Below are 26588 nucleotides of genomic sequence, written 5' to 3'. Positions count from 1 at the left end.
GTATGTTAAATATTTTATATAAACACCCATATAGGTTTTTTTTAAACATTCCATTGTATTTTCACATTGGATTTTTATTTTCATGAAATGCAAATCTCATGAGACTACATTTCTGGAGAAAGGTATATTAAAGGCCGAGATTGATAGATATTTGGACTCGAGGAGAATCAAGGGATAGGGAGATCAGGCAGGAAAGCAGAGTTAAAGTCTAAGATCAGCCATGATTTTATTGAATGGCAGAGCAGGCTCGTAGGGCCAACTCCTGCTCCTAATTCTTATGTTCTTAAATGTCTATTGTTTCATTCAAAATTACCTAGATCATTGAATTTTGTTTCTGAAGGTCTTTTAAACATACACTTGGCTTCACCTAATACTTAATGATTTATTTTGACTGCTCTATATTTGTTTTCCAACCTTGGTTGTGTCCTTGTGATGGGCCCTGGCCTTTCAAACTTAAAGCCCATTGGATTAAAGAGTCAGTGGTAGCAAGTGTACAAAACTGGCTAAGAGACAGAAAGCAGAGTGCACTAAAAGACTTACATTTGTATAGCTCCTTTCAAGACCTCAGGATGTCCCAAACACTTTACAGCCAATGAAGTACTTTTGGAGTGTAGTCACTGTTGTAATGTAGTCACTGTTGTAATGTAGGAAACGCAGCAGCCAATTTGCACACAGCAAGCTCCCACAAGCAGCAATGTGATAATTACCAGATAATCTGTTTTTAGTGATGTTGATTGAGGGATAAATATTGGCCAGGACATCATGGATAACTCCCCTGCTCTTCTTCAAAATAATGCCATGGGATCTTTTAAGTCTACATGAGAGAGCAGACGGGACCTCGATTTAACATCTCATCCAAAAGACAGCACCTCTGACAGCGCAACATTCCCTCAGAACTGCACTGGAGTATCAGCCTAGATTCTTGTGCTCAAGTCCTTCGAGTGGGACTTGAACACGAGTGCTACCAACTGAGCCACGGTGAACGGTTGTTTTTCAGACTGGAAGGACGTATACAGTAGTATCCCACAAGGGTCGGTATTAGGACCACTGCTCTTTTGGATATATATTTATGACCTAGAGCTGGGTAGAGGGGGCACAATTTCAAAGTCTGCATTTGACCCAAAACTTGGAAATGTAGTAAACAGCAAGGAGGTTAGCAACAGACTTGAAGATGAGACAGACAGACGGGTAAAATGGGCAGAATATGGCAGATAAAATTTAGTGCAGAAGTGTGAAGTGATGCATTTTGGGAGGAAGTGTGTGGTGAGGCAATATATACTAAATGGTACAATTTTAAAGGGCGTGCAGGAAGAGAGACCTGGGGGTTTACATACACAAATCTTTGAAGGTGGCAGGATAAGTTGATAAGGCTGTTATATAAAAAGCATACAGGATCCCTTGGCTTTATAAATAGAGGTGTAGAGTACAAAAGCAAGGAAGTTATGCTAACTTTTATAAATCACTGGTTAGGCCTCAGCTGGAGTATTGTGTCCAATTCTGGGCACCACACTTTAGGAAGGATGTCAAGGCATTGGAGGGGGTGCAGAGGAGGTTTACCAGAATTATACCAGAGATGAGGGACTTCAGTTATGTGTCGAGATTAGAGAAGCTGGGATTGTTCTGCGCGGAGCAGAAGGCTGAGCGGAGATTTAACAGAGCTTTTCTAAATGATATGGGGCTGTGTGAGTAAATAAGGAGGAACTGTTTCCAGAGAACACAGATTTAAGATAATTAGTAAAACTAGGGGGCGATGATATTTTTTTTTTTAAACGCACCGAGTTGTTGCGATCTGGAATGCGCTGCCTGAAAGGGTGGCGGAAGCAAATTCAATAGTAGCTTTAAAAAGCGAATTAGATATATACTTGAAAAGGAACAATTTGCAGGAGGCTGTGGGAAAAGTGCAGGAAAATGGGATTAATTTGTTAGCTTTTTCAAAGAGCCGACACAGGCACGATGGGCCGAATGGCTTCCTTCTGTGCTGTAAGATTCTATAATTCAAATAAGCTTTCAATTTTTTTGTTTAAAACCTCAAGCTCATTAATGCTCTTGAGCATTAATCATCGATTATTAGGGCATTTTCTTAATTCTCTGCATCATATTAGATTTGTACAATTCAAACAAGTTGTTTTAACAGCCAATAAAATCCTTAAAATATTGTCTATTTTCCTATTTATAGGTTCTTTAAACTGCTTTCCAATTTGCAGCAATGCTAAAGATGCGATACAACGTCTGAGTCAGACCCCAGCATGACTGATGAGAAGTGATGCGAGACTCCCTGGAGTGACTAGTTACGCACTGCTCAGATTTGACACCATATGGCGCGTGATTCAATGCAGTGCCAACATAAATTTTAAAACCGTTTCAGAGATTCCTCGGACCTCTTTAAAACTAACCTATATATGTTTAGGCTGTACAGACACTCCTATCTGTATTCAACATAAATTTTAAGTGCTGAGAGAGGAGTTTTATGCATAAATGCATGGACAGATCTCTCTCCTAGGTATGTGAATTAGAGTTCCAGCCAGGTATTGTAAACTGGGTAGTGCCTGGCTGGAACCCACAGCATCACTACTCGTCTCTGACAGACTGCAACTACTTATGTTTACAAATAATAATGAAGGTACACTAAAGACTTCTACATTTTAATTAAGAGGCTACATTTTATCCAAAGAAAAACTAAATTTGATCAGGGATAGAACTTAAAATATTTTAGTACATTCCTAAGTAAAAACAGAAAATGCTGGAAATACTCAGCAGGTCAGGCAGCATCTGTGGAGAAGTAGTTAACTTGCAGGCCAGATGAAAGGTCATTGACCTGAAACGTTAACTCTGTTTTTCTCTCCACAGATGCTGCCAGACCTGCTGAGTGTTACCAGCATTTTCTGTTTTTATTTCAGATTTCCAACATTCGCAGTATTTTGCTTTTGAATCAGTACATTCCTAAATCATCTAAAATCTGGCTCATCAGGTGGATAAAATGGGCCAATAAAATTTCCGTAATTCTCAACTAATAAATTAAGAACAGATTAAATAGTTATTGACCTCAACTGTTAGGCAAACATGGCAGTCATCTTTTGCACATGTAACAATGACTGCACTTCCTTCAAAGCAATTCATTGTATGTGATGCTGTTTAAGTGGAACAATATAAAGCCAAATGCATGATAAAACAAAAATTATTTGCAAAGCCTGAACATTACATAGGAACATAAGAATTGGTAGCCATAAAAAGGCCAAGGTCCATCTAGTTTGCCTTCAATTATCCAGTTTGCCTTCTACCATCCTGGTAGTTGCACAATACAACAACAATGGAGTTGTTGAGTAATCATAGCAATCAATCTCTATTAGTCTACAAGAGACTCAGATACGAGTTGAGGAACCATCCCCACCCCCACATATCCAAAGTTACCTGTTCCTCCCAATCATGCTGCACTTGCCAAATGTCATGTCTCAGATTACTCAGATACTATATCCTAAAATATTATATTCTGAAAGAAATTTGTCCAATTTTCATTTGAATGAATGTTTCCACTGTTATAAAATCTTGGAAGATACTGTGCATTCCTGAATAGAAATGTTGTTGTACAAAGGATCATAAAGACGTCAACACTTTATATTCAGAACAAAAGAATCACACAATTTGTTTTTGACAAGTTTAATTATTTACTTTGGATAGATATTCCCATAAGTATAATTTTACCACTTGACTGGTATGGAGCCTTCGATCTGGGTGCTCTCCAGGTATCCATCATATAGTTCCCGGAGATGCATTAAAAGTTCTTCAACATTTGCACCAGTTAGTGCAGATACTGGGATTATTGCACTCTGCCTTACTTTTTCTCGAAGCAGAACAAGATTGGTTTTGGACTCTGGAAGGTCGATCTTGTTCCCAATGACACAAAATGGTCTCTCTGACAATCCTCTCTCGTACTGCTCCAGTTCATATTTTAAATCTGCCAGCTGCTGCCAGGGCTCTGGTGTTGACAGATCGAGCACAAATAGCAGAAAGCGGCAGCGTTCAATGTGTCTCAAAAAGGAAACTCCCAGGCCTTTGTTTCTGTGAGCTCCTCTAATGATGCCAGGGATATCTGCAACTACAGAAAGAAATACGCCTTTAAAATGCGCAATAGCATCCTCTTCAGATTGATTTGCAATGTAAAAACTGCTTACAAGCAATTCCGTTCTGTATTTTAAATACAATAGCCAATAGCATAGAAGTACAGCATTTTGAATTGGAAAAGAAAAGAAAAAGAAAAAAAATTGCAAAAATCTCTGTTGTAGGCATTTCTTTTTCAAAGCTCTAAATGGCATATACCAACAATAAAAGGCTATGTTTTCTTTTTAAACATGAAGATTTTTAAGTTAGAACTCTTGTGCAACCCCCACTTCCTTCACCCCACCATTGGCGACCATGCCTTCAGCAATCTCGGCCTTAAACTATGGAATTACCTCCCCGAAACATCTTTGCCACTCCACCTCTCTATGCTGCTTAAGACTGACCTCTTTGATCAGCATTTGGTCACCTCACCTCTCCTAATTTCTCCTTCTTTGGCTCAGTGTTAATTTTTAGTCTGATTATGCTCAAATTTTGAGCAGCCATGGGCAGTTCCCCAGAAAAGGAACAAATGGAGTAGGATGGATTGGTTGACACTGGGGAGTGGCTGAGGAGTACAAGGAGAGATGGGCCCTAGTTGCAGGCACAAAGGAAGTCATTAGTACTTTGACTAGGGTAATTTTGATACTGAGCACAGAATGGAAACCAAACTAAGGCACTCTTTTTGAAATCAGGAAAAGAAAACAGCTGCCGGCACCTCGCCCATGAGGCCCAAGAACCAATTCCTGGTGATCCTCGGGCCTCTTGGTTCAGCCGCGTGCTGTAAAAATGGGCCCAGACCAAAATCTGCCCCAGGAACTCCCAAAGTGATGGCAGGGAGGAGGAAGGGAAGGAATGGTGGTGAACCGAACTGGCGAGAAGAGGAACTCTCAGCAGGATGTTGCCTTTGCAGGTCCCACCTCCGAACAAAGGCTGAAATGATGCTTGAAACAGAACGGAATTCAAACTCGTGGATGATTATCTGTCGTAACTTACTTGTGGAGGCTCACTCTTGGCCAATTGGGCGAGATACTAGGGGGCAACTGGTACCTGTGCAAACATACCCCACCAAGGAGGTTATGCATTCAGGGATGCAGGGGAGCAGATTTATGGGAAAAATAAATGCGATCCAAAATCTGAAGCACTCCTCCCTAAGCATACCAGCAACTATCAGACTTACTTGTTAAGAAGCAGAAAATGGATATCAGGGAACGAACAGCGTTCGCTGTTATTACTCCTCTGAAACTTCAGGATGAAGTGCTTGCACATCCGAATGTGGAAATCCTGAAGTTGCAGTCAGTCATTCACTGCTCCGACACTGGCTGCATGGTTACTGCGCCCCCCCACCCCCCTCCCACAAATCCCAATAGCCTGCAATCAGTGTAATCAGCAAAATCAGCTAAACTGACAAAAACATGGGCTTTTCCATGGTAATAATCGCTAGTAAATACGCGTTAAAAGTTAAGACCATTTTGGATTAGGTGCATCTGGGGTTTTAACAATTTATTGACTGTTAAACAAATGCTACAACCCTGAAAAACTAGTTTTAATTTTGTGGAGTGTCAAATTTATTCATTTTAATCAAAATTAAAATTAAGAAACTTAAAAGAATGTTTTTTTTTTTAATTTTCTTTTGTTCATCTTATCTTTACTTCAGTTTACTGTTTCCTGATTAAGAGCTCAAATCTTTGTTTTGCTCTCTAACATTTTTTAAAAGTTCCAATAAAATGAGCTTAATCACTTCCCAACGCTAGTGGCAGCTGTGTACTGACCACCAAACAGCAGTAATGAGGATGGGGCCAGTCAAACAAGAAATTAGGGATGCGTGCAATAAAGGTACAGCAGTTATCATGGGCGACTTTAATCTACATATTGACTGGGCTAACCAAACTGGTAGCGATGCGGTGGAGGAGGATTTCCTGGAGTGTTTTAGGGATGGTTTTCTCGACCAATATATCGAGGAACCAACTAGAGGGCTGGCCTTCCTCGACTGGGTGATGTGTAATGAGAAAGGACTAATTAACAATCTTGTTGTTCGAGGCCCCTTGGGGAAGAGTGACCATAATATAGTAGAATTCTTTATTAAGGTGGAGAGTGACACAGTTAATTCAGAGACTAGGGTCCTGAACTTGGGGGAAAGGTAACTTCGATGGTATAAGAACATAAGAATTAGGAACAGGAGTAGGCCATCTAGCCCCTCGAGCCTGCTCCGCCATTCAAATAGATCATGGCTGATCTGGCCGTGGACTCAGCTCCACTTACCCGCCCGCTCCCCATACCCCTTAATTCCCTTATTGGTTAAAAATCTATCTATCTTTGACTTGAATACATTCAATGAGCTAGCCTCAACTGCTTCCTTGGGCAAAGAATTCCACAGATTCACAACCCTCTGGGAGAAGAAATTCCTTCTCAACTCGGTTTTAAATTGGCTCCCCTATATTTTGAAGGCTGTGCCCCCTAGTTCTAGTCTCCCCGACCAGTGGAAACAACCTCTCTGCCTCTATCTTGTCGATCCCTTTCATTATTTTAAATATTTCTGTAAGATCACCCCTCATCCTTCTGAACTCCAACGAGTATAGACCCAGTCTACTCAATCTATCATCATAAGGTAACCCCCTCATCTCCGGAATCAGCCTAGTGAATCATCTCTGTACCCCCTCCAAAGCTAGTATATCCTTCCTTAAGTAAGGTGACCAAAACTGCACGCAATACTCCAGGTGCGGCCTCACCAATACCCTATACAGTTGCAGCAGGACCTCCCTGCTTTTGTACTCCATCCCTCTCGCAATGAAGGCAAACATTCCATTCGCCTTCCTGATTACCTGCTGCACCTGCAAACTAACTTTTTGGGATTCATGCACAAGGACCCCCAGGTCCCTCTGCACCGCAGCATGTTGTAATTTCTCCCCATTCAAATAATATTCCTTTTTACTGTTTTTTTTTCCCCCCCAAGGTGGATGACCTCACACTTTCCGACATTGTATTCCATCTGCCAAACCTTAGCCCATTCGCTTAACCTATCTAAATCTCTTTGCAGCCCCTCTGTGTCCTCAACACAACCCGCTTTCCCACTAATCTTTGTGTCATCTGCAAATTTTGTTGCACTACACTCTGTCCCCTCTTCCAGGTCATCTATGTATATTGTAAACAGTTGTGGTCCCAGAACCGATCCCTGTGGCACACCACTAACCACCGATTTCCAACCCGAAAAGGACCCATTTATCCCGACTCTCTGCTTTCTGTTAGCCAGCCAATTCTCGATCCATGCTAATACATTTCCACTGACTCCGCGTACCTTTATCTTCTGCAGTAACCTTTTGTGTGGCACCTTATCGAATGCCTTTTGAAAATCTAAATACACCACATCCATCGGTACACCTCTATCCACCATGCTCGTTATATCCGCAAAGAATTCCAGTAAATTAGATAAACATGATTTCCCCTTCATGAATCCATGTTGCGTCTGCTTGATTGCACTATTCCTATCTAGATGTCCCGCTATTTCTTCCTTAATGATAGTTTCAAGCATTTTCCCCACTACAGATGTTAAACTAACCGGCCTATAGTTACCTGCCTTTTGTCTGCCCCCTTTTTTAAACAGAGGCGTTACATTAGCTGCTTTCCAATCCGCTGGTACCTCCCCAGAGTCCAGAGAATTTTGGTAGATTATAACGAATGCATCTGCTATAACTTCCACCATCTCTTAATATCCTGGGATGCATTTCATCAGGATCAGGGGACTTGTCTACCTTGAGTCCCATTAGCTTGTCCAGCACTACTCCCCTAGTAATAGTGATTGTCTCAAGGTCCTCCCTTCCCACATTCCTGTGACCAGCAATTTCTGGCATGGTTTCTGTGTCTTCCACTGTGAAGACCGAAGCAAAATAATTGTTTAAGGTCTCAGCCATTTCCACATTTCCCATTATTAAATCCCCCTTCTCATCTTCTAAGGGACCAGCATTTACTTTAGTCACTCTTTTCCGTTTTATATATCTGTAAAAGCTTTTACTATCTGTTTTTATGTTTTGCGCAAGTTTACCTTCGTAATCTATCTTTCCTTTCTTTATTGCTTTCTTAGTCATTCTTTGCTGTTGTTTAAAATTTTCCCAATCTTCTATTTTCCCACTAACCTTGGCCACCTTATACGCATTGGTTTTTAATTTGATACTCTCCTTTATTTCCTTGGTTATCCACGGCTGGTTATCCCTTCTCTTACCGCCCTTCTTTTTCACTGGAATATATTTTTGTTGAGCACTATGAAAGAGCTCCTTAAAAGTCCTCCACTGTTCCTCAATTGTGCCACCGTTTAGTCTGTGTTTCCAGTCTACTCTGCCCTCATCCCACTGTAGTCCCCTTTGTTTAAGCATAGTACGCTCGTTTGAGACACTACTTCCTCACCCTCAATCTGTATTACAAATTCAACCATACTGTGATCACTCATTCCGAGAGGATCTTTTACTGGGAGATCGTTTATTATTCCTGTCTCATTACACAGGACCAGATCTAAGATAGCTTGCTCCCTTGTAGGTTCTGTAACATATTGTTCTAAGAAACAATCCCGTATGCATTCTATGAATTCCTCCTCCAGGCTATCCCGTGCGATTTGATTTGACCAATCGATATGTAGGTTAAAATCCCCCATGATTACTGCCGTTCCTTTTTCACATGCCTCCATTATTCCCTTGATTATTGCCCGCCCCACCGTGAAGTTATTATTTGGGGGCCTATAAACTACACCCACCAGTGACTTTTTCCCCTTACTATCTCTAATCTCCACCCACAATGATTCAACATTTTGTTCATTAGAGCCAATATCATCTCTCACAATTGCCCTGATATCATCCTTTATTAACAGAGCTACCCCACCTCCTTTCCCTTCTTGTCTATCTTTCCAAATCGTCAGATACCCCTGTATGTTTAATTCCCAGTCTTGGCCACCCTGCAACCACGTTTCTGTAATGGCCACCAAATCATACCCATTTGTAATGATTTGTGCCGTCAACTCATTTACTTTATTTCGAATACTGCGCGCGTTTAGGTAGAATGTTTTAATACTAGTTTTTAAACCATGATTTTTAGTTTTGACCCCTCCTGCAGCCCCTTTACATTCAGTGGCCCTTTTTGTTTTTTGCCTTGGGTTTCTCTGCCCTCCACTTTTACTCATCTCCTTTGTGTCTTTTGCTTTTGTCTCCTTTTTGTTTCCCTCTGTCTCCCTGCATTGGTTCCCATCCCCCTGCCATATTAGTTTAACTCCTCCCCAACAGCACTAGCAAACACTCCCCCGAGGACAATGGTTCCAGTCCTGCCGAGGTGCAGACCGTCCGGTTTGTACTGGTCCCACCTCCCCCAGAACCGGTTCCAATGCCCCAGGAATTTGAATCCCTCCCTGCTGCACCACTGCTCAAGCCACGTATTCATCTGAGCTATCCTGCGATTCCTACTCTGACTAGCACGTGGCACTGGTAGCAATACTGAGATTACTACTTTTGAGGTCCTATGTTTTAATTTAGCTCCTAGCTCCTTAAATTCGTCACCTCATCCCTTTTTTTTTACCTATATCGTTGGTACCAATGTGCACCACGACAACTGGCTGTTCACCCTCCCTTTTCAGAATGTCCTGCACCCGCTCCGAGACATCCTTGACCTTTGCACCAGGGAGGCAACATACCATCCTGGAGTCTCGGTTGCGGCCGCAGAAATGCCTATCTATTCCCCTTACAATTGAATCCCCCATCACTATTGCTCTCCCACTCTTTTTCCTGCCCTTCTGTGCAGCAGAGCCAGCCACGGTGTCATGAACTTGGCTGCTGCTGCCCTCCCCTGATGAGTCATCCCCCTCAACAGTACTCAAAACGGTGTATCCGTTTTGCAGGGGGATGACCGCAGGGGACCCCTGCACTACCTTCCTTGCACTGCTCTTCCTGCTGGTCTTCCATTCCCTAGCTGGCTGTGGACCCTTCACCTGCGGTATGACCAACTCACTAAACGTGCTATTCACGTCATTCTCAGCATCGTGGATGCTCCAGAGTGAATCCACCCTCAGCTCCAATATGAGACGTGAATTGGCTAGAATAGACTGGCGAGTGATACTTAAAGGGTTGACGGTAGAGAGGCAATGGCAAACATTTAAATATCACAAGGATGAACTTCAACAATTGTACATCCCTGTCTGGAGTAAAAATAAAACGGGGAAGGTGGCTCAACTGTGGCTAACAAGGGAAATTAAAGATCGTGTTAAATACAAGGAAGAGGCATATAAATTGGTCGGAAAAAGCAGCAAACCGGAGGACTGGGAGAATTTTGTAATACAGCAGAGGTAGAAAAGGTTTAATTAGGAGAGGGAAAACAGAGTATGAGAGGAAGCTTGCTGGGAACATAAAAACTGACTGCAAAAGCGTCCATAGATATGTGAAGAGAAAAAGATTAGTGAAAACAAACGTAGGTCCCTTGCAGTCAGATTCAGGTGAATTTATAGTGGGGAACAAAGAAATGGCAGATCAGTTAAACAAATACTTTGGTTCTGTTTTCACGAAGGAAGACACAAATAACCTTCTGGAAATACTAGGGGACCGAGGGTCTAGTGAGGAGGAGGAACTGAAGGATATCTTTATAAAAAGAGGGAAATTGTGTTAGGGAAATTGATGGGATTGAAGGCCGATAAATCCCCAGGGCCTGATAGGCTGCATCCCAGAGTACTTAAGGAAGTGGCCATAGAAATAATGGATGCATTGGTGATCATTTTCCAACAGTCTATCGACTCTGCATCAGTTCCTATGGACTGGAGGGTAGCTAATGTAACACCACCGTTTAAAAAAGGAGGGAGAGAAAACGGGTAATTATAGACCGGTTAACCTGACATCAGTAGTGGGGAAAATGTTGGAATCAATTATTAAAGATGAAATAGCAGCGCATTTGGAAAGCAGTGACAGGATCGGTCCAAGTCAGCATGGATTTATGAAAGGGAAATCATGCTTGATAAAGCTTCTGGAATTTTTTGAGGATGTAACTAGTAGAGTGGACAAGGGAGAACCAGTGGATGTGGTATATTTGGACTTTCAAAAGGCTTTTGACATGGTCCCACACAAGAGATTAGTGAGCAAAATCAAAGCACATGGTATTGGGGGTAATGTACTGACATGGATTGAGAACTGGTTGGCAGACAGGAAGCAGAGAGTCGGGATAAACAAATGCTTTTCAGAATGGCAGGCAGTGACTAGTGGAGTGCCGCGGGGTTCAGTGCTGGGACCCCAGCTCTTTACAATATACATTAATGATTTAGATAAAGGAATTGAGAGTAACATCTCCAAGTTTGCAGATGACACTAAACTGGGTGGCGGTGTGAGCCGAGAGGAGGACGCTAAAAGGCTGCAGAGTGACTTGGACAGATTAGGTGAGTGGGCAAATGCATGGCAGATGCAGTATAACGTGGATAAATGTGAGGTTATCCACTTTGGGGCAAAAACAGATTATCTGAATGGTGGCAGATTAGGAAAAGGGGAGGTGCAACGAAACCTGGGTGTCATGGTTCATCAGTCATTGAAAGTTGGTATGCAGGTACAGCAGGCGGTGAAGGAGGCAAATGGTATGTTGGCCTTCATAGCTAGGGGATTTGAGTATAAGAGCAGGGAGGTCTTACTGCAGTTGTACAGGGCCTTGGTGAGGCCTCACCTGGAATATTGTGTTCAGTTTTGGTCTCCGAATCTGAGGAAGGATGTTCTTGATATTGAGGGAGTGCAGCGAAGGTTCACCAGACTGATTCCAGGGGTGGCTGGGCTGTCATATGAGGAAAGACTGGATCAACTGGGCCTTTATACACTGGAGTTTAGAAGGATGAGAGGGGATCTCATAGAATCTTATAAGATTCTGACAGGACTGGACAGGTTAGATGCGGGAAGAATGTTCCCGATGATGGGAAAGTCCAGAAACAAGGGACATAGTCTTAGGATAAGGGATAGGCCATTTAGGACTGAGATGAGGAGAAACTTCTTCACTCAGAGTTATTAACTTGTGGAATTCCCTACCGCAGAGTGTTGTTGATGCCAGTTCATTGGATATATTCAAAAGGGAGTTAGATATGTCCCTTACGGCTAAAGAGATCAAGGGTTTGGAGAGAAAACAGGAAAGGGGTACTGAGGGAATGATCAGCCATGATCTTATTGAATGGTGGTGCAGGCTCGAAGGGCCGAATGGCCTACTCCTGCACCTATTTTCTATGTTTCCTGGTTCCCAGTCCGAGAGAATTTTGCATTGTGATTGACTGCTTAGACAGTTTGTTGACATCTCAGTAGCTCACATTAGGGATTCCCCGTTAACTTACACGGATCTCATCTGAACGTCGGAAAAGCCAAACTTCTCACCACAGAGATTGAGACACCTTTGTGGGAAGCTTACTTCGGGGCCAGTGGCGAATGCCTTTGCTTTACCGTTGACCACAAATTACAGGCCAATGCGCATTAAACTTTCAAAATAACCACACAATTCTAAATCATTATCAGTTTCAAGCAGAAAATAAGCAGTTTAAAAAAGCAAGGCTTACCTGCGATCTGCTCGAAGTCTCGATACTGTATCACACCAACATGAGGATTTAATGTAGTAAATGGATAATCAGCCACTGCTGGCCGGGCATTTGAGATTGCTTGCAGAAGAGATGATTTTCCAGCATTGGGAAAACCAACCTTAACACAATAGGAAATAATGTTTAGTATTGTCAAGCAATGCTGGTCTAAAATAAATGCATAACAGCCATATATACTCATCCAATTTTGTTTGTATGTATTAAAACCCATTCACAATATAAACTGGCAATGGTTTCAATAATTAGATAAAAATTGACCAAAAAAACACCACTTTGATGCATTGATATGGTGAAAACATAGCAGCCTGTATAAAGACTCTTTCACATTTCATTAGATTTTGGAGCAGCAAAGAACTTTTCTGATTGTATATGGGTAAAGGCACTGCCTGATGCAGTGGTATGCCAACGATCATAAGGTATCATGTTGGTTTATGCTTGTAACAGAGCCATCAATCGTTGTGAATAAAATCACAAGAATCTCTACATAGGGGTACAGTAGCATAGTGGTTATGTTGCTGGACTAGTAATTCAGTTAATTAGCTAAAGCTGCAATAAAATGCTAGTGCAGGTTGAACCTCCCTTATCCAGAATTCCCTTAGCCAGAACCACCCCTCGTTCAGAACCATTCCCGGCCACCCAGGTGGCGCATGTGCAGAACTCCGACATGAACAAATTGAAATTCTTCCTCGCTGCCGACTCCCGCAATCGCTGGCCTGACCCCGCGATCCACCCCCATGATCTCTCTGCCACACTCCTAGCCCAAAGCCCAAGTCAGCCAGCCCAGATATTCCCTTGCTTAGTACCTGTACCATCCAATTTAACGTGACCACCCCACGTCGGGAAAAATCTCTTATCCAGAACAGGCCAGGTTCCAAGGGTCTGGATAAGGGAGGTTCAATCCAGTACCGTATCAGTAATGGTGAACATGAAACTACCGTATTGTCATCAAATCTCATCTGATTCACTAATGCCCTATAGGGAAGGAAATCTGATGTCCTTACTCGGTTTGGCCTATGTGACTCCAGACCCACAGCAATGTGGCTGACTCTTAACTGCCCTCTGAGATGGTCTAGCAAACCACTCAGTATCAAAACCACTATGCAAATACGATAAGAATAAAACCAGCTCGACCCAACAGCACTGTGGGAGCACCTTCATCACACGGACTGCAGCAGTTCAAGAAGGCGGCTCACCACCAACTTCTATGGGGCAATCAGGGATGGGCAATAAATGCCGGCCTTGCCAGCGACACCTAAATCCCGCGAATGATTAATTTAAAAAAAAAACTTTTCTTGGAATTTGCAGCATGCGAGTTTTGTAAGAACTTTTAAAATCACTGATTTCAGGGAGGGAGAATGCAAAACTGGCTGCACTTGATATCAAGTGCAGGGGGAAATCAGTCTGCCTTTTCTTACAAACAGTCCCTGAATAGATTGTTAAACAATGCATCCGAGGCTTGTAATATGCTAACATATGCAATATTTTCACTGAGGGAGGATACACTATTGTTATTCCTAATGGCTGGAATATTCAAAATGAAAGTTTCGTTTTTCAAAATCTAACCGGGAGCTCGTTACAACAACAACTTTTGTATTTATTTAGTACCTTTAACGTAGAGAAACGTCCTAAGATGCTTCACAGGGGTATTATGAGATTAAAAAATTTGACACTGAGCCACATAAGTAGAAATTAGCGCAGGTGACCAAAAAGCTTGGAAAAAGAGGTATGTTTTAAGGAGCGTCTTGAAGGAGGAAAGAGAGGTAGAGAGGTGGAGAAATTTAGGCAGGGAATTCCAGAGCTTGGGGCCTAGGCAACAAAAGGCATGGCCACCAATGGTTGAGCGACTTTAATCAGGGATGCTCACGTGGGCAGAATTAGAGGAGCACGTACATCTCGAGGGGGGGGTGGGGAGGGGGGGGGGGGGAGGAGGGAAGTTGTGGGGCTGGAGGGGCTAACAGATAGGGAGGGGCGAGGCCATGGAGGGATTTGAAAATAAGGAAGTTAATTTTGAAATCGAGGTCAGCGAGCACAGGGCTGACTTGGTGCGAGTTAGGACATGGGCAGCTGAATTTTGGATCACCTCTAGTTTATATAGGGGAGAATGTGAGAGGCCAACCAGGAGTGCGTTGGAATAGCCAAGTTAAAGGTAACAAAGGCAAGGATGAGGGCTTCAGCAATGGAAGAGCTAAGACAAGGGCGGAGTTGGGCGATGTTACGGAGGTGGAAATAGGCGGTCTTAGTTATGCTGTGGCTATGTGGTCGAAAGCTCATTTCAGGGTCAAATGTGATATCAAGGTTGTGAACAGTCTGGTTCAGCCTCAGACAGAAGTTGGGGAGAGGGATGGAGTCAGTGGCTAGGGACGGATATGTCAGAATTAACATTTCCTGAGAAATGTAGATGTCAAATGACATTCAAGATGGTATGCAAATGTCAATTTGGGATCTGCAATAGATATTCTTTCAATTTAAGGGTCTCTCGCTAAGCAGACCTCATGTCCCCTAAGATCCGAGTATTCCTTTACTGCCCAAATATATCTAGTTATATAATATTGTTACTGCCCTTCAGTCACTCTAAGACCCCCCCCCCCCCCCCGATTGTGTGCACCGACTATGTTGATCTCAGATATGTTCCATTATTCATTTCTCCTATCTACTGCAAGGCCAGCTGATGAGTACTCTAGTGAGACGAGGATAATTATAAACCAAGAAACTGGTTTGTTTGATATGAAACACAAGAAGAGATTATTGTTTGCACAGCGAGTTTTACCTATTTCACATCATTCCTCATAGCATCAAAAAAATAAGAAATTACAAGCCTACTGCCTCAGACTAGAGCTTCTGACAGCCTTGTTCTAGCTGGAAGGAAAGCAAAATCCTCTGCCTCTCTTGCTGTTACACTCAAACTCTCTTTATTCCACAGAGAGAAAGACGGGGAAGCCAAAAGCTTAATCGCTGCTCCTCCCTCAGATGTTGGTGTGGAGGATTGGCTTGGCAAGCTGCCAATCAAAACTACCATTGAGAATCAGTCAGTTCCCCTCCAGTTGGTGTTGGTGCCATGGCAACCACATCGCCTGACCAGCTAGGCTACAGCTGTACTATTCTGACATTGCAAGTGCAAATAGTTCTAGATGGTGGTGGTAAAACCCCATTATTTCAAATGGATACATCATGAGTATACACAATTTTGGTAACCACTTTATCTCTTAACCAACACTGCTTAAAATAAATTATCTGGTCATATATGTGTTTGTGGGACCTTGCTGTTTGCAAACTGGCTGCCACGTTTCCTTATATTCTAACAGTGACTACACTTGTACTTCATTGGCTGTAATGCGCTTTGGCTGCCCCAACCTAGTGAAAGTTGCTGTTTAAATGCAAGTCCTTTCATTACTTTATTCCACGGTGAACTATGTTATGAACTGAGCAGGCTCGAGGGGCTAGATGGCCTATTCCTGTTCCTAATTCTTATGTTCTATTATAAGTTACTCATCGTTACTAGTATGATCTCACAAGTGTTTTATTTTTTAAGCTGCCTATCTAAAATGCATGTACCACAGAAACAAAAAAATATATATATTTTGAGGGGTTTTATTTTTTTTTTTTAAAAAAAGGGTACGGTAAGTTTGACTTAGTCAACCCTGACATCAGCGGTTCACCACAGGAGGTGGTGATGGGCAGGGCTGGGGAAGGGGAAAATAGGCCGCAGGCCACTCTTGTTCACTCCCTAGCAGTCAGCCAGCAAAGGCCTCGGGGCATCCTGTTCTCTCAGCTGGTCGGGGGAGGGGGGGGGGGGAGGAGAAAGTGATAGTGAAGGAAAACTTGAAAAAGGCCATTTTTTAAGTTACCATACGTCTGCAATTCAAAAGGAGGTTCCGGTCTCCATTAAACCTAAAACCTCAAAATGCATTAGTGCTGATGAAATTATTCAAGTTATCTGTATCAGGTGCAAATGCATAGACAAATCACGTAGAATGGAAGTGGTCTTGCCTTTCAGGCTTCATTAAAAAGAATGTGTTAGATGACATAAAGCTGGGTGGAAGTTTTTTTTTTAATAGCTTGGGCCTTTTACTAGTTGGGAAAAATACTTAGTTATGAGCAAGTGATGAATAATTTTACTGAGACATCATAAACATGGCAAATGTCCATCACTTCTGACATGGAAGAAAAAAGACAGACTTATATTTATATAGCGCCTTTCATGACCACTGGACGTCTCAAAGCACTTTACAGCCAATGAAGTACTTTTGGAGTGTAGTCACTGTTGTAATGTGGGAAACACAGATGCCAACCTGCGCACAGCAAGCTCCCACAAACAGCAATGTGATAATGTCCAGATAATCTGTTTTTGTTATGTTGATTGAGGGTTAAATATTGGCCAGAACTCCGGGGATAACTCCCCTGCTCTTCTTCAAAATAGTGCCATGGGATCTTTTACGTTCACCTGAGGGCAGACGGGGCCTCGGTTTAACGTCTCATCCGAAAGACTGCAACTCCATCAGTACAGTACTCCCTCAGCACTGCACTGGGAGTGTCGGCCTAGATTTGTGCGCTCAAATTCCTGGAGTGGGACTTGAACCTGCAACCTTCTGACTCAGAATCGAGTGCACTGCTCACTGAGCCACAGCTGGCAAGAAACGAAGTTGTACACAGTGTTGCTTTACACAGTTAATCGTCAAGGCATTACATAGTTGAAAACTGGCAAAGTAAAAAAAAAAAACTTTCATCTTTACATACCATCCCAGCATGAGCCATAGTCCGGAGCTCCAGCTGCAAGACCCGCTGTTGACCAGGCTCTCCTGGGGTTGCGGTCGTCGGTGCCCGATTCTCATTGGACAGAAAGAAACGATTGCCCTTGCCACCAAGCCCACCATACGATGCCACATATTCCTCTCCGTGAGTTGAGAGATCAGCAACTATCTTCCCATCTTCCTTCACCACAGTACCAAGAGGCACCTAAAGGGCATAGCTGCAATTTAATTTAACCGATTGAACTGCAGAAATGCAAGGTTTTGATCAGTTTTGGGGTACCCACCATTACGTAAGTGTTAGCTGCGTTTTTTCCGTAACAATTTTTATTCCCTCCGGATTCTCCATTATTGCCACGATAAACCGATACAGTGGATGAGAGTGATTTTATTTGTTGAGCAACTGAAAAACCAAAATTACTTGAAATTAGAAAGAGAGAGAATTTCACAAAAATGAATCGTCTTGAGGGCTGAGATTGAATTCTTTATACATTCAGGAAAACACTGACGGCTTTTTGTTTTAGTTTACAGCTATCAGGGTTATTTTCACCATCGACAGCCACAGAATGTTGTAGCAGTGAGAATGAAACAATGACGCAAGTCCTCCACGGTGGGGTGCACACCTCATCAAGACAAAGATCCTGCTGCCTTTTGATCTACGTGACCAAAGCACCACTAATAGGACGACACACTGTGAAGACAAATTATTCCACAAATGAAACAAAATGCTAAAGCTTTGGTCCATTTTATTCTGGAAAAACTGCCGTGGATTTTTCCCCCCCCAATTTCCCACAAGTAGCCTGTGATAACATTCTTTTAAATTCCAAAAAACAAGAACATAAGAAATAGAAGCAGCAGTAACCAGTTGACCCCTCGAGCCTGCTCCGCCATTTAATATCACGGCTGATCCGATCATGGATTCAGCTCCACTTCCCTGCCCGCTCCCCATAACCCTTTATTCCCTTTTCGCTCAAAAATCTGTCTATCTCCACCTTAAATATATTCAATGACCCAGCCTCCACTGCTCTCTGGGGCAGAGAATTCCAGATTTACAACCCTCAGGGAAGAAATTCCTCCTCATCTCAGTTTTAAATGGGCGGCCCCTTATTCGGAGACCATGTCCACTAGTTTTAGTTTCCCCAATGAGTGGAAACATCCTCTCAGCATCCACCTTGTCGAGCCCACTCATTATCTTATATGTTTCGATTAGATCACCTCTCATTCTTCTAAACTCTAATGAGTATAGGCCCAACCTACCTTCATAAGTCAACCCCCTCATCTCCAGAATCAACCTAGTGAACCTTCTCTGAACAGCCTCTAATGCAAGTATATCCTTCCTTAAATACGGAGACCAAAACTGTACACAGTACTCTGGGTGTGGCCTCACCAATACACTGTACAGTTGCAGCAGGACTTCTCTGCTTATATACTCCATCCCCCTTGCAATAAAGGCCAACATTCCATTTGCCTTCCTGATTACTTGCTTTACCTGCATACTAACTTTTTGTGTTTCATGCACAAGGACCCCCAGGTCCCTCTGTACTGCAGCACTTTGCAATTTTTCTCCATTTAAATTATAATTTGCTTTTCTGTTTTTTCTGCCAAAGTGGATATCCTCACATTTTCCCACATTATACTCCATCTGCCAAGTTTTTGCCCACTCACTTGTCTATATCCCTTTGCAGATTTCTTGTGTCCGTCTCACAATTTGCTTTCCAACCCATCTTTGTATCATCAGCAAACCTGGCTACATTACACTCGGTCCCTTCATCCAAGTCATTAATATAGATTGTAAATAACTGAGGCCCCAGCACCGATCCCTGCGGCACCCCACTATTACTGTTTGCCAACCGGAAAATGACCCATTTATCCAGACTCTCTCTTTTCTGTTAGTTAGCTAATGCTCTGTCTATGCTAATATATTATTTCCAAACCCCATGAACTTTTATCTTGTGCAGTAACCTTTTATGTGGCACCTTATCAAATGCCTTCTGGAAATCCAAATACACCACATCCACTGGTTCCCCCTTATCCACCATGCGCGTTAGATCCTCAAAGAACTCCTGCAAATTTGTCAAACATGATTTCTCTTTCATAAAACCATACTGACTCTGCTTGATTAAATTATGCTTTTCCAAATGTCTTGCTACTACTTCTTTAATAATGGACTCCAGCATTTTCCCAATGACAGATGTTAGGCTAACTGGTCTATAGTTTCCTGCTTTCTGTCTGCCTCCTTTTTAAAAAAAATAAGGACTTTATATTTGTGGTTTTTCAATCCGCTGGGACCGCCCCAGAATCCAGGGAATTTTGGTAGATTACAACCAATGCATTCACTATCTCTGCAGCCACTTCTGTTAAGACCCTAGGACGTAAGCCATCAGGTCCAGGGGACTTGTCCGCCTTTAGTCCCATTATTTTACCGAGTACTACTTCTTTAGTGATAGTGATTGTATTAAGTTCCTCCCTCCCTATAGCCCCTTGATTATCCACTATTGGGATGTTTTTAGTGTCTTCTACCATGAAGTTTTACAGTGTACTGAAATCTTCCACTAATGAATATTTTGAACATATTTTCTATGAATTCTAACCTTTTGGACCAGAAAGGTTATATATGCAAATAGGAGTTCTAATTTTGAATCAATAGATTTTTGACTAATCTACAATTACCTGCATTTAGAATGTGGCTGACCTTTGGATGAGTCATTAAACTGAAGCCCTCTCGGGTGGACGTAAAGGTCCTATGGCACTACACAACTAAAACAGATCATCATGATAGCTCAAAAATCTCAGGCCCTGAAGAGGGCCGTTTATACTAATATCTATGTCTACAGCTCCTATTGCGGTCTCAGTTAGTGTGTTTTGTCAGATTTGGTCTCTCCCACAGCTTACTAAAATAGGAGATTATCATGGGTCATGACGTAAATGCATCTAACTTGACCCTGCTAAAAACAGATTACCTGGTCATTAATCTCATGGAACCTTGCTGTGTACAAATTGGCTGCCGCAGTTCTTTACATTACAACAGTGAGTACACGGCAGAAAATACTTTTTATTACTCGTGAGTGCTTTGGAACTTTCGGAGATCACGAAAGGCATTATACAAGTTCAAGTTCTTTATTTTTCTTTAGAATATGAACAAAATCTTTCCCATACAGCACAATTCATATTCCACCCTACGTACTCCTTTTGTGTAGTTAATAAATTTGACTGCAGTTTTTGTACAAAATGACTATAAAGTGGATGACATATAATGACAATTTAGATGTAATGTTTTAGTTGTTCAACTTAACTAACTTTGACAAACAACTTAAAACAGATGAAGCAAAATCATTAGGGACAGGTACTGCTCATTCACAAAGACAGTTTTCAAAATTTTAAGTCTTATTTCATTATCACAGATACCTTAGGTTAGGAAATTTAAAAAAATCTATGAATATACTCTAGAGCAGCAATAAGCTGGTTAAAATAGCATTGTTGTCACTGTGGATCTATGAAGTCCCTTAAAAGGCACACCAGAGTTTTAACAGCTGGGAGTTTATCAAGTGAATAACGGAGCCATACAACCAGATTCAATCCTGGTCTGTGTAGAATTAGAAACATAGAAACACAGAAAATTGGTGAATTTAAGTTGCAGCAACAGCATGTATACTTCAATTAACCTCAGCACACCTGGAGTAAGGGAGGGGCACATCAACCAGGAACCATCCTCTTGACTGCTATCCAGTGCCCCCTGCAGCAAGGTATGTGGACATTCAGACCAGGCGCGGTTATGATGCTCCACATAGCCAAACAGCCTGCTGACACTCACAATCAAGGCTCATGAATGAATAATGGCCACTAGAGGGCAACCAGCACCCACTGAACAGTCCCATGCAAGAAGAGTGCAGAAAAATGGCGGTAACGGGGTGGTAAGGCCTTTCCAACCGGGGGCAGGCAGCGGGACCAACCCATCCGCAATTGCCTCCGCGTCCCGTGTTTCCACCCCACCCAGCGCCCGTTGTCGGCCACGCGCCGATCCCTTACTGCCCGACGGCGACCCCTTTTCAGCTTCGCAGGGGAAATTGCCCTGCAGGAGTGCGGCCACCGGTCAGTACCCAACAGCTTCGCGCGGCGGGAAGCTGCCAGTGGCTGGGCAGTGCGGCCGCCCTTAAAGGGGAGGGCGCACTCCCGCGGCCACCGTTTTGTTTTAATTGTCGGCCGACTCCGAAGTTGGCTCGACAATGGCTGCCGCTGGTCCGGCCGAACCCTCCCTCATGGTCCAGTGTGCTCCACATAGGCCTTGCAGCGTCCATCCTCTTTAAGTGAAGCGTCGCGCTGATGTCACCACCGCAGCGCTCTCATGGTCAGCGCGGCAGTGATGGACACCGCCCCAATCCCACCTCCAACAGCGCAGGGAGGCGGTGTCAAGAGTTAAAAAGCCGGATTTTCCGGCTCTTCCCTCCAACTCCCGCCGGTCGGTAAATTTCCGCTTAAATTGAAGTGCCCTCCCCAATTTCTCGCTGAGGGCAATTTCGGCCCCTTTACCTTTTAAAATAACATGTCCTCCATCGCCTCCATTTCCTCCATCCGGTCCTCCAAACTCTTTGCGAGGCTCACTGTGGAAAGTGCACGTTCCATTACCGCCTGCCCCTCCAATCACACTGATTCTTCGTTGATCCACAAAATACCGGGTCTAAATGATAAGAAATGTTATGGCTACAAATAATTTTACAATTCCAATTTTTTTTTTTAAATTGCCCCTTTAAAAAGCAGAAAGCGCTCTAAACATATGGATAAATTCCCTCAACAAAAGATTATAGAAATTTTAAGCTCAAATTGTTTTCCTTTTTGTGACTGAACTTTCTGTATTTATCTTTATTGAATGGTCGACACTTTTGTTGGTAATTGGTGTACATGGACATTCGATACCTTAAACAATGGCCTGGATTTTGCAGTAGGAATAGTGGCGAGGCACTCAGCACTCAGTTATTAAGCAGTAAATCAGACAGCAACCACCAGCATCCACACACGAGCAGTTAAACGCAGAAATCAGGGAATTGCTGTCTGAGTTGCCCTGCTATACTGGTACCTCACTGAGAGACTCGGCATTACAATACATGGAAGGGCATCAGAATGCTATACTTATCCACTGGATACCCGCTAAACACACCAGAAAAAGTTAGGGCTTGTCCATTCAAGAGTAAGTCAATTAACAACAGCATGATAAGTCTTAATTACTACCAAACAACCCAACACTAAAAATCAACTTTCACAAGTGCGAAGTCTCATTCCTTCAGATTTGAATTATTGTTGGAGAGTTTTTTTTTTTAAATTGACAATTAAAAAAAGTATATATTTTATTTCTCTTTCTTAATCCCATCTTTATTTCATTTTCTGTACCTAATTTCACATTCTAACTTATTCTTCCTGCTTTGGACTGTGTGTCTCAGCGAGGATTCTTCAATCTGATTGGTTAAGTAGACATGCCGTTGTTTGCCCTCTCCACACAGATCCCAGATCCCCTGTAGAGGGCGCTGCGCTGTTTTGGTTCTCTAATAACCGCAAGTTCCACAGTGCAAAAGCCCACAGAAAGTTTGTGGGCAAATGCAAGTGTGATAAATGGCTAGCATCATTCATTCAGCACTGACTGCAATATCCAGGCCAATATTATAGGCCAATATAATTCCTTTCCCCATCATACAAAATGCATATGTCAAATATATCAAGGCATTTGAAGATTGTATGGATGAAGACTGATTAATGTTACCTGTTTCTTTTCAGAAAGCTCCCTTTTCTTCCTGAGTCCTCGAGCCTTGGCGTATTTGGAACAGCTTGTAGTGAAATTTCGTAACAAAGTGCTATTGGCATGAGGGTATGCCAACAGATTACATGCCACATGTTGGCATAACCAAACACCTTCTACAGAAGTCTGCAATGGAATCTGCTTTCCCAGTGACAAGATCTGTCTTATAGACATGGCAGGCTGACAAACAGGAATTAAAAAAGAAATACAAATCAGTAACAACTTGCATTTATAAAGCACCTTTTAATGGCGTAAAAGATCCCAAAGCACTTCACAGGAACCGTTAACAAAATTTGACAACGAGCCACACAAGGAAATGACCAAAAGCTTGGTCAAAGAGGTAGGTTTTAAGAAGCATCTTAAAAAAAAGAGGTAGAGAAGGAATTCTAGAGCTTAGGGCACAGTTTAGCTGAAGGCACAGCCGCCAATGATGGAGCAAAGATAAATTAGGCTTTTGTAAGAGGGCAGAAATGGAGGATCGCAGCGATCTCAAGACGATTGCAGAGCTGCAGATTACAGCAATAGGGAGGGGGCGAGGCCATGGAGGGATTTGAATATATTTAATGTTACAGCATAGAAATAGGCCATTCAGCCCATCGATGTTTTTCTTCACGCGAGCCATCTGGTTTAATCCCACTCTGCTGCTTGCTCCCCACATATGAACATTTATCATTTTATATCTATCACCAATAAAATGAGCAGAAAGTTCAAATGTATATATATATATTCACCACACTTAGTCGCAGATTTAAAACTTGCGAATATGTACTGCACGCAGGCTACTTGTGACAGACGCTAGCACAATACACTATTGTAGGAATTACCACTGTAACAATTCCAGACATCAAACTGTAAAAGTAAGCTCCATTCATTGCTTAAGGGCATCTCCACCAGACACAGGAATTCAGGTGATCATTAGGGCTGATCCCACTTCACCCCAGCTCTGCTCACCGAGTTACATTAAAACAGGTAATAAAAACCCTGCAAGCTACAGTGTATAAACAACAGAGTGAGTTTGATGGGTTCTGTATCTTTCATACCTTTTTATGTATCAAACAATAGTTGATTAATCATTTTCAGTGCTGGAATCGTAAAAAGCTGGGAAGCTCAATTTTTGAGTACTGTACTTCCAACAAATTTAACGAGCCTGAGTAGCAAGTGAATTCATCAGATATCAATTGGCCATTCACATTTACTGCTGTACAGACCCAGGATGCACACAAGACTTTAAAATTCAATACTAGGCTTTCACTGCCCAATTTCCATTTCTTGCAGCCACTGGGCAGTTGAGTGAAGTGCCACAAGAGGTTTGAGACATTATATAAATAAATTTCTTTCCTCTTTCATACTGCTTTAAATCTCCTTGCTCTCCCCCAGGAGTACAGCAGATTTTCTTTCTCCTACTTAAAATATTAAAATCATCTTTGCCCAGAATTTCTATGAACTTTCCTGGAGCATGGACAACACAGTACTTGGGAGTGATCAGTGCAGCAATCTTCCCCCTTTCTCAGGCCACTCTCCACTGTGCAGCCTTGAGCCTCAACAGTCCAGGAGGGGCCTCCCCTTCCCGGGCGGAGGTTTAACGCGAGTCCGGGGATTCACACGAGGCCTGTCCCCTTCTCCAGCGGCCGTCAGCAGCAGCGGAGGCCCCTTCTCCCCGCACCTGAAGGGAGGAGGGCGGCTCCCGGGCTCGAACCAGAGACCCGCGACCCCGCGCATCGCATCCCCTCCCCTCCCCTCCCCTCACTCACTCACCGACCTCTCCCATGGCAACCGGGTCACTGAGGGGGAGGAGCATCTGTCACAGGCACAGCTCAGCCAAGGCAGCACGTGACACAGCCAGCGCTTTAATCATCATCACTCATCATCATCATAGGTAGTCCCTTGGAATCGAGAAAGACTTGCTTCCACTCCTGAAGCGAGTCCTTAGGTGGCTGAACAGTCCAATACGGGAACCACAGTCTCTGTCACAGGTGGGACAGATAGTCGTTGACGGAAAGGGTGGGTGGGACTGGTTTGCCGCACGCTCCTTCCGCTGCCGGCGACAAGACGCGAGGTGCTCAGCGCGCTCTCGGATGCACTTCCTCCACTTAGGGCGGTCTTGAGCCAGGGACTCCCAGCTGTCAATGGGGATATTGCACTTTATCAGGGGAGGCTTTGAGGGTGTCCTTGTAACGTTTCCACTGCCCACCTTTGGCTCGTTTGCAGTGAAGGAGCTCCGAGTAGAGCAGTTGCTTTGGGAGTCTCGTGTCTGGCAATGCGAACTATGTGGCCTGCCCAGCGGAGCTGATCGAGTGTGGTCAGTGCTTCAATGCTGGGGATGTTGGTCTGGACGAGGACGCTGATATTGGTGCGCCTGTCCTCCTAGGGGATTTGTAGGATTGTGCAGAGACATCGTTGGTGATATTTCTCCAGCAACTTGAGGTGTCTATTGTACATGGTCCATGAGGAAAAGAGTGTTTGAAGACCAGATCCTCAAAACTGCCATCAAGCTCATGGTCTACAGGCCTGTAGTAATACCTGCCCTCCAGAGCTTTATACACACACACACCTCAACTGGGGACCAGGCTACATGCACAACTCAAATCAAAGAAAATTGCACACACACAACCCTCCTTAACTGGGGACCAGGGTACATACACATCTCAAATGAGAGGCGATCTTATCGAAACAAATCAGATTATGAGGGGACTTGATAGGGGAAACTAGAACTAGGGGGCATAATCTTAGAATAAAGGACTGCCCATTTAAAACTGAGATGAGAAATTTCTTCTGAGGGTTATAAATCTGTGGAATTCGCTGCTTCAGAGAGCTGTGGAAGCTGGGTCATTGAATAAATTTAAGACAGAGATGGACAGTTTCTTAAACGATAAGGGATTAAGGGGTTATAGGGAGCGGGGAGGGAAGTGGACCCGATTCCATGATCGGATCAGCCACGATTGTATTAAATGGCGGAGCAAGCTCGAGGGGCCGTATGGCCTACTCCTGCTCCTATTTATGATGTTCTTATGTTAAATCAAAGAAAATTGCACACATCCAAACAACTAAACCTGGGGACCAGAGAACACAACACAAACTTGTACTTATATCTTCTTCTTAGGCAGTCACCCCGGAGTCGAGGATGACTTGCTTCCACACTAATAAGAGTTCTTAGGTGACCGACGAGTCCAATGCGGGGCCTACAGTCTCTGTCACATGTGGGGCAGATGGTGGTTAGAGGGACGGGTGGGTGGGGTGCTTGGGTTGTCGTGTGCTCCTTCCGTTGTCGGCGCTTGGCTTCTGCGTGCTCCCGGCGGAGAGACTCTTGATGTTCGGCGCCTTCCCGGATGCTTCTCCTCCACTTTGAGCAGTCTTGGGCCAGGGATTCCCAAGTGTTAGTGGGGATGTTGCA

The 26588-nt window shown here is 43.3% G+C and overlaps 1 protein-coding gene across 3 annotated transcripts; it reads right to left on the bottom strand.

The window, feature by feature from the left end:
• Nucleotides 1-3638: 3638 nt before the first annotated feature.
• On the bottom strand, nt 3639-24978 carry mtg2 (mitochondrial ribosome-associated GTPase 2). Of its 3 annotated transcripts, none has more exons than XM_070895118.1 (7): nt 24953-24978; nt 23162-23377; nt 21940-22087; nt 17700-17815; nt 17402-17620; nt 12629-12767; nt 3639-4093 (listed from the first exon to the last, which is right to left on the bottom strand). In XM_070895118.1, exons 2-7 carry the CDS (start codon nt 23369-23371, stop codon nt 3696-3698), a joined length of 1230 nt encoding a protein of 409 aa, XP_070751219.1. In that variant the 5' UTR covers nt 23372-23377; nt 24953-24978; the 3' UTR covers nt 3639-3695. The 3 variants fall into 3 exon arrangements, with proteins under 3 accessions (XP_070751219.1, XP_070751217.1, XP_070751218.1); XM_070895116.1 differs by having other exon boundaries at nt 24957-24966; XM_070895117.1 differs by lacking the exon at nt 24953-24978 and adding an exon at nt 24238-24909.
• Between the last annotated feature and the right edge of the window lie 1610 nt (nt 24979-26588).

Source organism: Pristiophorus japonicus, chromosome 12 (genome assembly GCF_044704955.1).
Source record: "Pristiophorus japonicus isolate sPriJap1 chromosome 12, sPriJap1.hap1, whole genome shotgun sequence".
Lineage (NCBI taxonomy): Eukaryota > Metazoa > Chordata > Chondrichthyes > Pristiophoridae > Pristiophorus > Pristiophorus japonicus.
This window is presented reverse-complemented; position numbering and strand designations above follow the sequence as displayed.